At 51.7% G+C, this 14,417-nt stretch overlaps 1 protein-coding gene across 3 annotated transcripts in view; it reads left to right on the forward strand.

Annotated features, from left to right (window-relative positions):
- The first annotated feature begins 1,851 nt into the window (after positions 1 to 1,851).
- Positions 1,852 to 14,417, forward strand: part of CDH26 (cadherin 26) — a 58,585-nt gene continuing 46,019 nt past the window's right edge. The window contains exon 1 of one of the 3 annotated variants that reach the window (XM_075571367.1): positions 1,852 to 1,875. In XM_075571367.1, coding sequence (XP_075427482.1) covers positions 1,867 to 1,875 — 9 coding nt within the window. In that variant the 5' untranslated portion in view covers positions 1,852 to 1,866. Of the gene's footprint in view, positions 1,876 to 11,343; positions 11,754 to 14,417 lie in introns of those variants that run through there. The other 2 variants (XM_075571366.1, XM_075571365.1) reach the window with 2 other exon arrangements.

Below are 14,417 nucleotides of genomic sequence, written 5' to 3' on the forward strand. Positions count from 1 at the left end.
CCTGAGACCCCCTGCTTCCGACCTATTAAAAAATAACACACGTTATGCTGCTGTAAAGCACCAGCGTGTTCTGGTCGCCATTTATTTTGTGCATTTTTTTTTTTTACTTTAGCAGATTTCTGCTTGTTCTCTGCAACGCTTATTTGGTTTGTTTTTAAAATCTAATTCTGCGTTCAGGAGATGTAAGCGTTTGCAATATCAGAGTCCTGTACAGTCGGAAGGTTCCCAAACACTCCAGCCATTTTAGATAATCATAATTTTTAACACCATTTTTAATTGTATTTTTTTTAAGAGCGGGACAGGGTGTCACGATACTAACATTATGTAGATCAGGGGTGGGAAGCCCCAGTCCCCAAGGGCCGCCAACAGGTCAGATTTCCCCCCCCCCCCACCCCCCCCCCGTCGGCAGTCTCACGCGCCCCCCCCCCCCTGGGGGTCTTTTACTACTGATATATTTACTTGAGAAGTGTCATCAATAGTTGTCAGTGGCTTAGAATGCCAAGCAGTAGTTCTAACATCTTTATTATGATATGCTTTAAAAGCAGCAGTCCAAGCTGCCGGTTTTGGTTTTTTCCTCATTAATATGTGCATCAATACAATCCACACAATAAGTAATTAGCTAAGTTGCTGATCGATCCTGGGGATCAGCTCGGGGTTCACTAAATGGCCGTCAGTGCTGCAGAAGAGGAACAAAGATGCAAAGTTATGTGGGGCAGATCCTGTGACCAGGCAGTCACTAGATACAATTGGTGCACTGCTAGAGAGAGGGCGGAGCTCAAAAAGGGTGTGCCAGAGCACGTTTCAGAAGAGGAAGGGGATGTGACTTGGAAATTGGTTGCTATAGGAACAAAAAATGCTTTCTACATTATAATACATTAAAACTGTAATTCAGAGTTGGTTAAAAAAATGCTACAAATATTTTCTCATAGTACAGAACTGATTTATTTAAAAAAATAATAGGATATTGCTTGGTCTGCAGCTTTGAATACCTTTGTTGCACATGTGACACAAAAAACGAATATATTTTGTTTTTAAAATAGTTGCTGTTTTTGTTACAGCCACAAGATGGCACTTTTGTCTTTCCCTTTTCATCTTTTCTTTACTGTTTTACATCTCAAGACGGGTCTGCAACCCTGCTTTTCACCATTATCTCCTAGCTACAGGGGTGCACAAACTTTTCTGTTTGCTCCCCCCCAACCCCCCATCTGCTCTCTGGCATGGGAGGTGTCATGTGATGTCGGGTTGTCATGATGCTGACGCCGCGTTGTGAGGCTGACGTGTCGCCGGAGAGCAGGTAAGAGAGTTACAGAGACCTTGTGTGCTCCCCCAGCATTTAATTTAAATATGGGGAAGAACGCGGGGCCTGTAAGGGCCGTGTCCCCCCTCCCCCCAGGAAATCTCGCGCACCCCTGTCCTAGCATACAATGCTTTCACTGCAGCTAAGGTTTCTGGGAAGTGGTGAAAGTCATGGTTGCAGACCTGTTTGAGACGTGAATGTGCTCACAAGTGATATTTTTTTAAACTCAAGTCTCAAACCGGGGCAAAAGCAGTGTAAAGGCAATGCACAAGAGGTAAAGGAAACACTAATTGCTTTATATGGGATCTTATTGCTTTATATGGGATCTTGGACAAACATGGTGATGTTTTTTGCTCTGATTTTGCAGCGGGGATACCATAGTACGTGTTTTTCAACCGGGGTGCCATGCTACCCTGGTGTGCCGTGACCCTCTGCCAAGGGTGCTGTGGCCCCCGGGGGTAAGACTGCTGGCTACTCAGCAGATGTGTCCCGCGCAGTGTCTCAGTCCGTCACAGAGGAGAGAGAGAGCGCTTTCAGACAGCGCAGGACGCGCCCGCGGAGCAGCAGACATGTTTCAGGTACGTGGGAGGGGAGAGGGCTTTGTTTGGGGAGAGGGAGGATGGTGGTGCCTTTGTGTGGGGCGGGTGAGTGGTGGCTTTGTGTGGGAAGTGGTATGTGGGTTGAGTAAGAAAAGGGGAGATAGTGGTGTGCATAAGGAGAGGTATGTGTGTGAGAAGGGGGTAAGTGTTTCTGGGCAGAGAAGTCTGTACAGTATGTGTAGGGCCAGGGGAAAAGGTAAGTGGAGTGTGTGTGTATGAAATATGAGCGAAGTGAATGTACAGGGTGCAATAGAGAAAGGGGAGGATTGTTCTATGTGAGAACGGGTGGGTTGAATGTGGAGTATGTTGACAAAATGAGTGAGCGCTCTGTTAAAAGGGTAAATATGGAGTGTGTCGAGAAAAAGGGGTGAGCGGTGGGTTTGTGCATGTCAGAAGGCGGGTGAGTATGGTGTGTGGGAGCGAGATTGGGGTGAGTGAGGGCTCTTGACGACTGCCCCATGAGATTTAAAAAATCCTCTAGGAGTTCCTATTCTCAAAATGTATTGAGAACCACTGCCTAAGGAAATGGAGCCCTATGTACGGAAGACTGAAATCGGCATGGACGCCTGGGGGATTTTTTTACCTATTTGGATTCAGAGGGGTCGGCTACATTGACCGGGGCTATTTTCTGCTCGGGGGTCTGTTCTAGGTACATTTTAACCCTTCATGTCTCCCGGATCCCATCGGCCAATAGGAAGCCGCCAGTTAATCGGTTGCGGCTTCCTATTGGTCAGTGATGTCGGCCAGATTAATAGTACAAGAGGGCCCCCAACATCTTGTGAAGTGGGGGGGGTACCGTTCAGTTCAGGGCGCTCTCCTACTTCCAAACATGTCAAAAAAGAAAGTTCCCTTTTTGGGGTAATGCCGTCTTATACAGGTTTAGAAAAAAAATGGATTCGTTATTTGTTGATAAGAAAAGTGTCAATTGTTTCAAAATGTGCCCAGCAGCCATACAGTGAGAATGTATAGTGGGTTTCTGTGACATTAACTTCACATGCAGCTGTAGCAGAATATTTATTTTTAAAGCAGCAGTACAAAGGAAGGGGATGTGACTTTGTAAATGGTTGCTATAGAAACAGAAAATGCATGTTATCTTATACTATATTAGTGAAAGCACTGTATGTTTGCCTGCCTGCCTGCCTGCCTGGATGTCCGGTGTCCCTAGGGGAAATCTCATTGGTCCCTTGGCCCGCCCGCCCCCGCACACCTCTTTCATTGGCCTGAAGCGGAGTGACGGGCCAAAGGACACACAGGGACACACACACACAGGGACACACACACACACACACACACACACACACACACACACACACAGTGACAGACACACACGCACACACGCACACACGGACACGGACACACACACAGGGACACACACACACACACTGTTACATACATTAGCGGGGCTCACAGTTAGCAGCACCCGCGCGCACCTCCTCCTCTCCCCGTGTCTCCCGCGCTTTCACCCCGCCCCCCCCCTCCCCCGGCGCAGCTACATTCAGCGGGGGACACACACACTATTATTACCCCTTCAGCGCCCCCCCCCACCCAGTGTCAGCGGCCGTGCGAGACCCCCCCTCTATATCTCCCACCTCTCCCCCCCCCACACATATACATGCCCCCCCCTCTATATCTCCCACCTCTCCCCCCCCCACACATATACATGCCCCCCCCTCTATATCTCCCACCTCTCCCCCCCCCACACATATACATGCCCCCCCCTCCCCGGCGCTACAACTCACCCCTCCCCGGGCGGGGGAACAGCCAGTGGCCAGGCAGGCTGCCTCGCGGCGCCGAGTGCCCAAGATGGCGGCGCCCGGGACACAGCGGGGGAGCGGCCACAACACGCTGCCTCCCGCCTCAGATCCACGTGGGACCTGCCGGATGGGTGAGTGAGCGGCCTTCACCTCCTCTCCACCCCCCTTCACCTCCCCTCCACCCCCCCCTCCCCTCCAGTGTCAGTGTCTCCCCGATACCCCCCCCCCCCCCCGGCGCCGCTACAGTCAGCGGGGGAGCGAGCGAGCGCCCGGGACACAGCGGGGGAGCGGCCACAACACGCTGCCTCCCGCCTCAGATCCACGTGGGACCTGCCGGACGGGTGTGTGAGCGGCCTTCACCTCCCCTCACCCCCCATCACCTCCCCTCACCCCCTTTCACCTCCCCTCACTCCACTTCTCCCTTCCACCCCCTTTTACCTCCACCCCCCCTTCACCTCCCCTCCACCCCCCCCTTCACCACCTCCCCTCCACCCCCCCCCTTCACCTCCCTTCCACCCCCCCTTCACCTCCCTTCCACTCCCCCCCCTTCACCTCCCCTCCACCCCCCCACCTTCACCTCCCCTCCACCCCCCCACCTTCACCTCCCCTCCACCCCCCCCTTCACCTCCCCTCCACCCCCCCTTCACCTCCCCTCCACCCCCCCTTCCCACCGCCTCCCCCCCCCTTCCCACCGCCTCCCCCCCCCCCCTTCCCACCGCCTCCCCCCCCTTCCCACCGCCTCCCCTCCACCTTCCCACCGCCCCCCCTTCCCACCCGCCTCCCCCCCCCCTTCCCACCGCCTCCCCCCCCTTCCCACCGCCTCACCCCCCCTTCCCACCGCCTCCACCCCCTTCCCACCGCCTCCCCCCCCCCCTTCCCACCGCCTCCCCCCCCCCCCTTCCCACCGCCTCCCCCCCCCTTCCCACTGCCTCCCAGCCCCCCTTCCCACCGCCTCCCCCCACCCCTTCCCACCGCCTCCCCCCACCCCTTCCCACCGCCTCCCCCCCCTTCCCACCGCCTCCCCCCCCTTCCCACCGCCTCCCTCCCCCCCTTCCCACCGCCTCCCTCCCCCCCTTCCCACCACCTCCCCCCCCTTCCCACCGCCTCCCCCCCCTTCCCACCACCTCCCACCGCCTCCCACCCCCCGCCTTCCCACCTCCTCCCACCCCCCGCCTTCCCTCCGCCTCCCCTTCCCACCTCCTCCCCCTTCCCACCACCTGACCCCTCCCCCCCTTCCCACCCCCCCCTTTCCAACACCTCCCCCCCTTCCCACCACCTTCCCCCTCCTCCCCCTTCCCACCACCTTCCCCCTCCTCCCCCTTCCCACCACATCCCCCCTTCTCTCCCTTTCCACCACCTTCCCCCTCCTCCTTCCCACCACCTCCCCCCTTCCCACCACCTCCCCCCTCCTCCCCCTTCCCACCACCTCCCCCCTCCTCCCCCTTCCCACCACTTCTCCCCCCCCCCCGCTCCCCTTCCCCCCCCCTCCACTCCCCTTCACCCCCCCTCCGCTCCCCTTTCCCCCCCCCCCCCTCTGCTCCTCTTCCCCCCCCCCCATCCACCTCTTTTTCCCCCTTTCCCCTCCCACCCCCTCCCACACTTCCACCCCCTCCTCTAACCCTTCCCCCCCCTCCTCTAACCCTTCCCCCCCCCCTCCTCTAACCCTTCCCCCCCCCCTCCTCTAACCCTTCCCCCCTCCTCCACCCCTTGCCCCCCTCCTCCCCTTCCCGCCGCCATTCGCCTTCATGCCCGCCTTACCGCCTCCCCACCCCCGCCTCTGCCTTTCACCCGCCCTTACTCCGGCCGCCTCTGCCTTTCACCCACCGCCTCACAGCCGCTGCACGCACTCAACAGACACCCGCCACACTCGACACATACCTGCCGCCACACACACCTGCTGCCTCCCGCCCCTACGCACCGACATCACTGAACCACCGCCTCACACCCTAGCAGGACCCCCACTCACAGACAGCACTCACAACCCACGCGCCAGCCGCCGCCTCACACCCTTGCAGGACCCCCACTCACAGACAGCACTCACAACCCACGCGCCACCCGCCGCCTCACACCCTAGCAGGACCCCTATTCACAGACAGCACTCACAACCCACGCACCACCCGCCGCTTCACACCCTAGCAGGACCCCCACTCGCACACAGCACTCACAACCCACGCGCCACGCGCCGCCTCACACCCTAGCAGGACACACGACTCAGATTTTTACATCACTTATGGCACCAAAATATACATTGTACTGTGGTGTGGTTACAATAAACCATTTTTATACAACATCGTATTACATTTTCTTCCATCTTTCTTTTCAATATTATTATCCAACCTTTACAACAAACAGTCACCTATTGTTCCACGATTTATAAATAATACTACCTATTACGCATTTACATCCCGGGCAACGCCGGGTCTCTCAGCTAGTATTATAATACATTGAAAAGGTAATTTACAGTTGTTTAAAAAAAATGCTACAAGGATTTTCTCATAGTACAGAACTGATTTATTAAAAACACACATTTAGGATGCTGCTTGGTTTGCGGCTTTAAGCTGGAGGTCAGACGCGGTCAGATGGAAACATGACACTTGGAAACAGACTTGTAACAGAACCATGACCTGCTGTTGTAGATATTGTTATTGTTACAAGTTTGTCACAGATGAGGAAACACAAGGCTGCATTTAAATACTCCCACATTCCATGTGATACATTGATGCATGTTACAGGGGTAGTCCCTCATGACCAAAGTGTATCATTGGCAGTGACCTCAATAACTGCCTTTTGTTACAAAATCCAACACTGTTGGTTTGCAAACATGGGACGTAGAGACTGGGGGGAGAGGGAGTTATTTCCTCCACTTCAGGGGTGCGCAAATCTCCCCCCTACGCCCACCTGCTTGCTCTCCCCCCCTTCCTGCTCGCGCACCCCCCCTCCTGCTCGGCTCCGGCGTCAAATAACGCAGTGGGGTCATTTGATGACAGGTTGCCATGGTGACGTAAGGCCAAAGCCACGGTAAGGGAATTTACAGAGGCCTCGCGCGGTCCCCGGCATTACATTTAAATGCCTACGGGGAAACATGGGGTCTCTGTAACCACCACCCCCAGAAAAACTTGCGCCCCCCAGTTTGCACACCCCTGCTCTGTTTCATGGGTGGCCAACACCAGTCCTCAAGGTCCACCAACAGGTCAGGTTTTAAGGATATCCCTGCTTCAGCACAGGTGGCTCAGTCAATAACTGAGCGACCGATTGAGTCACCTGTGCTGACGCAGGGATATCCTTAAAACCTGACCTGCTGGTGGTCCACCTCTTTGGCTGCCGCATTTGTGTGCGACACAGATGAAGGCTGAAGAGGTTCTGACTGGTTGCATGGCCCAACCACCTACTTCCAAAGGAGCTTTCCAAGTGAATTTCTTCTGAACTGGGAAACTCCAGGTGATAAATAATTGTTTTTGGTTCGAGTGAAACGGTTTAGGCTGCGCTTAGAGTGACAGCGACGTCGCGTCAAAACATGCATTGCTGCCGTCACGTGCGCTTATAGTAAGAGCGACGCGGCGGTTTGGTCGCGATCACTGGAAGTCATCTCAATTTGATTTTTCCAGCGACCACAGCATGACGTCGCGTCACCGGCACTATAAGCGCAGCCTTAGTCCCACTGAGAAGCGGCCTACCTCCCCCCCCCCCCCCCCCCTCTCTGTGAGACTGCCCCTTTAATCCTTTCACTAATGGACAGCCCAGGACGGCTTTGCTGGGAGGAGTTTTGGCTGTCCCCCTACAAGAGGTCACCATGTGTTACCTGGTGTACTTTGCCAAAACAATCACACACACACACCTATTCTGTGTTTACACATGTTACGGGCCTATCCTCATTCTGGCCATCTCTCATATTACCTTTTATATATTCCTATATTCACCTGCAAGAAATATTATTTTATTACCTGTAAAGATATCTATTCTGTGGGTCAGTTTTAAAACGACCAAAGAAGCTTGTGGAATATATTCTCGGCTTCTCTTGAGACTAGTTCCGTGGAATGTTTACCTAGGTCAGGGGTCTCCAAACCTGCCCTCAAGAGCCGCACACAGGCCGGCTTTTATGGATATCCCTGCTTCAGCACAGGTGGCTCAATCAGTGGCTCATTCAAGAAAGAGGAACTACTGAAAACTATGTATACAGTAAACATAGTAGTGGCGTGTTGTTTTAAGATCGAGCTTAGATCTCAGGGCGGAGGCTTTGGAACGTGACCTGCTTGGTATGTACTGTGCTTCCTGATTTTGACGCAATTCTCTACACATTGGGCAAAAACTATATGTGAGGGTCAAGTGTCCGGCAAATTGCCACCTACCGGTTTTGGGCAAATTACTCCCATGACTGCCCCGTTCTCAGTCATTACCACACAAAGACATAATGAGGGTGAACGGGGTGTTAGAAAGTGAATGGAGAAATGCTTGGGATGACGAGAGGAATGGATGCCATCACAGGTGGCTTTGGGAAGGGATCGGAACCCCCTAATCTTTGCTGCGATTGGTGTCATTTAAAAGGTGCAATTCTATTACATACAGTTAGGTCCGGAAATAAATTGGACACTGACACAATTTTCATAATTTTGGCTCTATACGCCACTGCAATGGATTTGAAATTAAACAACCGAGATGCAATAGAAGTGCAGACTTTCAGCTTTAATTCAAGGAGTTGAACAAAAATATCGTATGAAACGTTTAGGAATTGCAACCATTTTCATACACAGTCCCCTTATTTCAGGGGCTCAAATGTAATTGGACAAATTAACACAATCATAAATAAAATGTTCATTTTTAATACTTTGTCGAGAATCCTTTGCAAGCAAATGACTGCTTGAAGTTTGGAACGCATGGACATCACCAAACGCTGGGTTTCCTCCTTTGTGATGCTTTGCCAGGCCTTTACTGCAGCTGTCTTCAGTTGTTGTTTGTTCGTGGGTCTTTTTGCCTTAAGTTTTGTCTTCAGCAAGTGAAATGCATGCTCGATCGTTTGAGATCAGGTGATTGACTCGGCCATTGCAGAATATTCCACTTCGTTGCCTTAAAAAACTCCTGGGTGGCTTTCGCAGTATGTTTTGGGTCATTGTCCATCTGTAAAGTGAAGCTCCATCCAATCAACTTCGCTGAATTTGGCTGAATCTGAGCTGACAATATATTCCTATACACTTCAGAATTCATCCCTCTGCTTCTGTCTTCTGTCACATCATCAATAAACAATACTGACCCAGTGCCATTGTAAGCCATGCATGCCCATGCCATCACACTGCCTCCACTGTGTTTTACAAATGATGTGGTATGCTTCGGATCATGAGCCGTTCCAAGCCTTCTCCATACTTTTTTCTTCCCATCATTCAGTTACAGGTTGATTTTAGTTTCATCTGTCCAAAGAATGCTGTTCCAGAACTGGGCTGGCTTTTTTTTAGATATTGTTTGGCAAAGTCTAATCTGGCCTTTCTATTCTTGAGGCTTATGAATGGTTTGCACCTTGTGGTGAACCCTCTGTATTTGCTCTCGTGAAGTCTTCTCTTTATGGCAGACTTGGATAATGATATGCCTACCTCCTGGAGAGTGTTTTTCACTTGGCTGGATGTTGTGAAGGTGTTTTTCTTTACCATGGGAAGGATCCTACAATAATCCACCACGGTTGTCTTCCGTGGATGTCCAGGCCTTTTTGTGTTGCAGAGCTCACCAGTGCGTTCTTTTGTTCTCAGATTGTACCAAACTGTTGATTTGGCCACTCCTAATGTTCCTGCTATCTCTCTGATGCAGCCTAAGGATGCCCTGTTTCACTTGCATTGAGATCTCCTTTGACTGCATGTTGTGGGTTCACAGCAACAGCTTTCAAATGCGAATGCCACACCTGTAATCAACTCCAGACCTTTTACTTGCTTAATGGATGATGAAATAACGAAGGAATAGCCCACACCTGTCCATGAAACAGCTTTTGAGTCAATTGTCCAATTACTTTTAGTCCCTTGAAAAAGAGGGGGCTACATATAAAAGATGTAATTCCTACACCCTTCCTCCAATTTGGATGTGAATACCCTCAAATTAAAGCTGATAGACTGCACTTTAAGCCCATGTTCATTATTTAACTAGCAAATAACAAAACTTGTATCAGTGTCCAATTATTTCTGGACCTAACTGTATTTACATAGCAATGCTATGCCATAAAACACCTTTATGCTGTGAGACACTTTGTGCCACATGCACTTTAATGAGCCACAAAGCTACAATCTGCGCTGCTTGTTTCATTTTTTGGGATGGGGAAGTGGTATTTTTTTGATATTACCTGAGCCGGTGGCTCTCTCGGAAACGATCTGCGGTGCCCCACCCTCCCTGTGCCCTCCTCCCCACCGGTGGGTACAAGTATGGTCCCTGGACTCAGCCTTCCTCCGACGGGCAGTAGAGAGCTGCAGCGTCACTGAGGGATGGCGCCGTGGCGTCACAGAGATGTTGCCGTGACGTTCTGCTGGTGCCGTGTAGACTTAGTTGTAGTTACTTTGTGTCAAACACCATCACAGAAAACGACGTGTCTCGGGAGCCGAACCACAGATCGGCGCTCTGCTTTATAATTGGGGAGTTTTGCTTATTGTGCTTAGGAAGTTGGGAGTCTGTGGAGTTGAACCGCATTAATTGCAGTGACACCCCCCCCCCCCCCTGCTTCCTCCGTATCTCCGGAAGGTGCCGCCTGTACAAAATGGAGGTTTAGGTCTCCTGCATCACCGGTCGCTACCTCGTTAAGCAGGAGGTCCCGGGAGTTTAATTTAACCTGGATACCCTTTGCTTGCTATACTACACTTAAAAAAAGGGGGAACTTTTTAGGGTGTGTTAAACTGCTAGATGTCTTCTGACATAGCACCGCTTAATAAATATGGGCCTCTGTGTGAGTCACACTTCAAGAAACCTTGTCATACTCTTTACAGTGACTCTTCTGTGGTGTATCTGCCTAATAAAGTTTACTTCGTGCCAGTTCTCCAGTCCTTAGCAAATAAAGGGTTTGCCGGCTAATGACTTATTTGCTCACTGTATGGTTTATAAAAAACAGAAATTGTAAACAAGGCAAATAAACCAGACACTACACATTTACTACGCATTCACTGTGCGTTCACCGCACATTTACTTTGCTTTGGGTAAAACCGTTCCCGGAGGGGTTACACCTTGTAAGACGAGTTTTGCTTTTGCATTATTCGGTCATTTGATTATTTCAATCACTGTTAGAAAATGTCAACAATCGCGTCACCCTCAGCAGTGCCCCATTGTGAGCTCGTCCAGTGTGAGCTCGCCTCATCTTGAGCTCGCCCCATTGTGGTCTCGCCCCAAGTTCGCCTCATTGTGAGCTTGCCTCATCATGAGCTCGCCGCAGTGTGAGCTCGCCCTATTGTGAGCTCGCCCCATTGTGAGCTCGCCTCATCGTGAGCTCGCCTCATCGTGAGCTCTCCCCCCATTGTGAGCTCGCGCTAAGTTCGCCTCATCGTGAGCTCGTCGCTTTGAGCTCGCCCCATCGAGAGCTAGTCCCTTTGTGAGCTCGCCACAGTGTGAGATCACCCCCTTTGAGCAGATACACGTGAAATGCTTCTCAGAGGCATAGAGGGGCGCTCAGATCCTCAAGAGAGCACTGGCCAGTGAAGTGGTTAAAGGGCTATTAGTCTCAAAGGCAGCTGTCCCCTCCTTACAGTAAATACTCAAACACACAACAGGGGAAGGTGTGTCTGTGTCTTAACTGCACAAATGTATCTGCATTTGTCAGCACTGTACATTGCAGAGGATCAGGTTGACTGCACAGGAGAGCAGAGTCTGTTGTTGGGGTCTGCACAGCATTGCCTGAAGGATTTAAGTGGGTGGGACAGTGGGAGAGTGCAGAATCTGGTTAGACCGGTCTCACGGAGCAGCTCAGGGCTGTTGATGCACAAAGTATATAGTCCTCGGCAGGTCGGTGCTGGTGTTGAGAAGGACACCAGGCTATATGTGCTATCTGCCCTACAGTATCGGCTCCAGCCTGCTGCATTCCTGTCCCAGTCCCTGCTTTCTTGCTCCTTGAAAATGAGGGTTGGTTATCTTCTTTTCCTGCTGCTGCTAATGGTGAGTACTGAGTATGAGTTCTCTCTTCCGTAGCTCCATGTGTCACTGTGTCAAAAAACCACGGTGCCCATCATCAAGAGTGAGAGAAATACAATATAGAGCCAGATGTGCAAGAAATGGTGAATACAGATTGCTGCAGCTGTGTGCTTATATATACATACTGTACTATATAGGGGTTTATACGTGCATATGTAGTCCTATTACATATAAAAACATCACTCTTGACATGCAGGAGTGGCCAACTCCAGTCCTCAAGGGCCACCAACAGGTCAGGTTCTAAGGATAACCCTGCTTCAGCACAGGTGGCTCAGCCAGAAGGAAGCAGGGATATCTTTAAAACCTGACCTGTTGGTGGCCCTTGAGGACTGGAGTTGGCCGCCCCTGGGATAGTGGAAGACCTCTGATGGAGGGTGGTGGGAAAGATCGTGTTACTGAAGGAAGTCTGTTACGTGATGATTTGCATCATATATAACTAATAATACGTAGAGACGCAGGAACCCACCGAGATTCAATCCGTGGCAACAAAAGTTCTACCGAAATGGCTCAATTTGTCAAAAATGTGCAAGATAGCAGCCCGCGACGTAAACAAAAGTGCTATTTTACCATTTCAATCGAATTTTGCAAGTGAAATTAATGGAAATTGCAATGCCCGGTGACGATTCGGCGTTAAACAAATTTGGCGCAAACGTCTTGGATTTGAATCATAATAAGTGATTATTTGAAAATCTCTATAAAAAAAAATTAGATAAATATGAGACAAAAATGTGAAAGGTGTAAGGTCTTCAATTGGGTATTTAAAGCAGCATATAGAGTCTGTGCTGTCACAGGGAGCCTCGGGGGGCACAGGTTAAATCCGTGCTGTCACAGGGGAGCCTCAGGGGCACAGATTAACTCCGTGCTGTCACAGGGGAGCCTCAGGGGGCACAGGTTAAATCCGTGCAGTACCAGGGGAGCCTCAGGGGGCACAGATTAACTCCGTGCTGTCACAGGGGAGCCTCAGGGGCACAGATTAACTCCGTGCTGTCACAGGGGAGCCTCAGGGGGCACAGGTTAAATCCGTGCAGTACCAGGGGAGCCTCAGGGGGCACAGATTAACTCCGTGCTGTCACAGGGGAGCCTCATGGGGGCACAGGTTAAATCCGTGCAGTACCAGGGGAGCCTCGGGGGGCACAGATTAAATCCGTGCTGTCACAGGGGAGCCTCGGGGGGCACAGATTAACTCCGTGCTGTCACAGGGGAGCCTCATGGGGGCACAGATTAAATCCGTGCTGTCACAGGGGAGCCTCGGGGGGCACAGATTAACTCCGTGCTGTCACAGGGGAGCCTCAGGGGGCACAGATTAAATCCGTGCTGTCACAGGGGAGCCTCAGGGGGCACAGATTAAATCCGTGCTGTCACAGGGGAGCCTCATGGGGGCACAGATTAAATCCGTGCAGTCACAGGGGAGCCTCAGGGGGCACAGATTAAATCCGTGCTGTCACAGGGGAGCCTCAGGGGGCACAGATTAAATCCGTGCTGTCACAGGGGAGCCTCGGGGGGCACAGATTAAATCTGTGCTGTCACAGGGGAGCCTCAGGGGCACAGATTAACTCCGTGCTGTCACAGGGGAGCCTCGGGGGGCACAGATTAAATCCGTGCTGTCACAGGGGAGCCTCATGGGGGCACAGATTAAATCCGTGCTGTCACAGGGGAGCCTCGGGGGGCACAGGTTAAAGCCGTGTAGTCACAGGGAGCCTCGGGGGGCACAGATTAAATCCGTGCTGTCACAGGGAGCCTCGGGGGGCACAGATTAAATCCGTGCTGTCACAGGGAGCCTCGGGGGGCACAGATTAAATCCGTGCTGTCACAGGGATGACCGTTAATGAATATGGAGCCATAGTGAGCAATTGGTATTTGGAAGTGCTCTGTGCACGGAGTTGGAGGGAATAGAGATGTGGCAGAGCTATCTGTGATACGTCCAACGATTGGTGCAAATTGGTGATTTTTCAGTACAAAATAGGGAGTCGTTCTGCTGATTGGCTGCTGAGAAGTGACTCGATGCTGCTGTAAATACCCAGCTGAAATCTCTATTCCGTTCACATTTTTGGCTCCTATGACACATGTGGCTCCTCTGTTACCTCCATACACAAATACAAGAAACTTCCCCAGGTTCATATCCTGGCCACTATTCTGCGTGACAGTGTGGTCCATGCAGGTGTAACTATTATCCGGTACTGGCGCCGTCCCAATAACCCACCTCGTTCCATTTTTAGGGACTATTACAATGCATCTAATTGGCTGAGTTACGAAAGCCATGCAAAGATCAGACTTCATGTCTGATTTTAATATTTAAGAACAAACAACCTCGCCTCCCCCCCCCCCCCTGCTTCCAGTGATTACTAATAGCTAAATAAAGCTATGTTCGGAAGAGTGAAGTCACCTTGAGAAGTGAGAACATACCACGGAGGCGGACGCATGCCCCATGACACGTAGCTATGGCGGCCACCTCCTTGCTGCCGCCCCCCTCCTCCTTCTGCACCGCAGCGTGAAATAACGCCGTGGGTGTCACCGACGTGACGTCACATGGCATCGCGTTGCAACGGTAACGCGACGTTTATGGCGTCACGTTGATAACGTCCGGTAAGGAGGCGGCTGCAACAGCTAAGTGACTTCCCATCACGCCCG

Source organism: Ascaphus truei, chromosome 15, assembly GCF_040206685.1.
Source record: "Ascaphus truei isolate aAscTru1 chromosome 15, aAscTru1.hap1, whole genome shotgun sequence".
NCBI classification, from domain to species: Eukaryota; Metazoa; Chordata; class Amphibia; order Anura; family Ascaphidae; genus Ascaphus; species Ascaphus truei.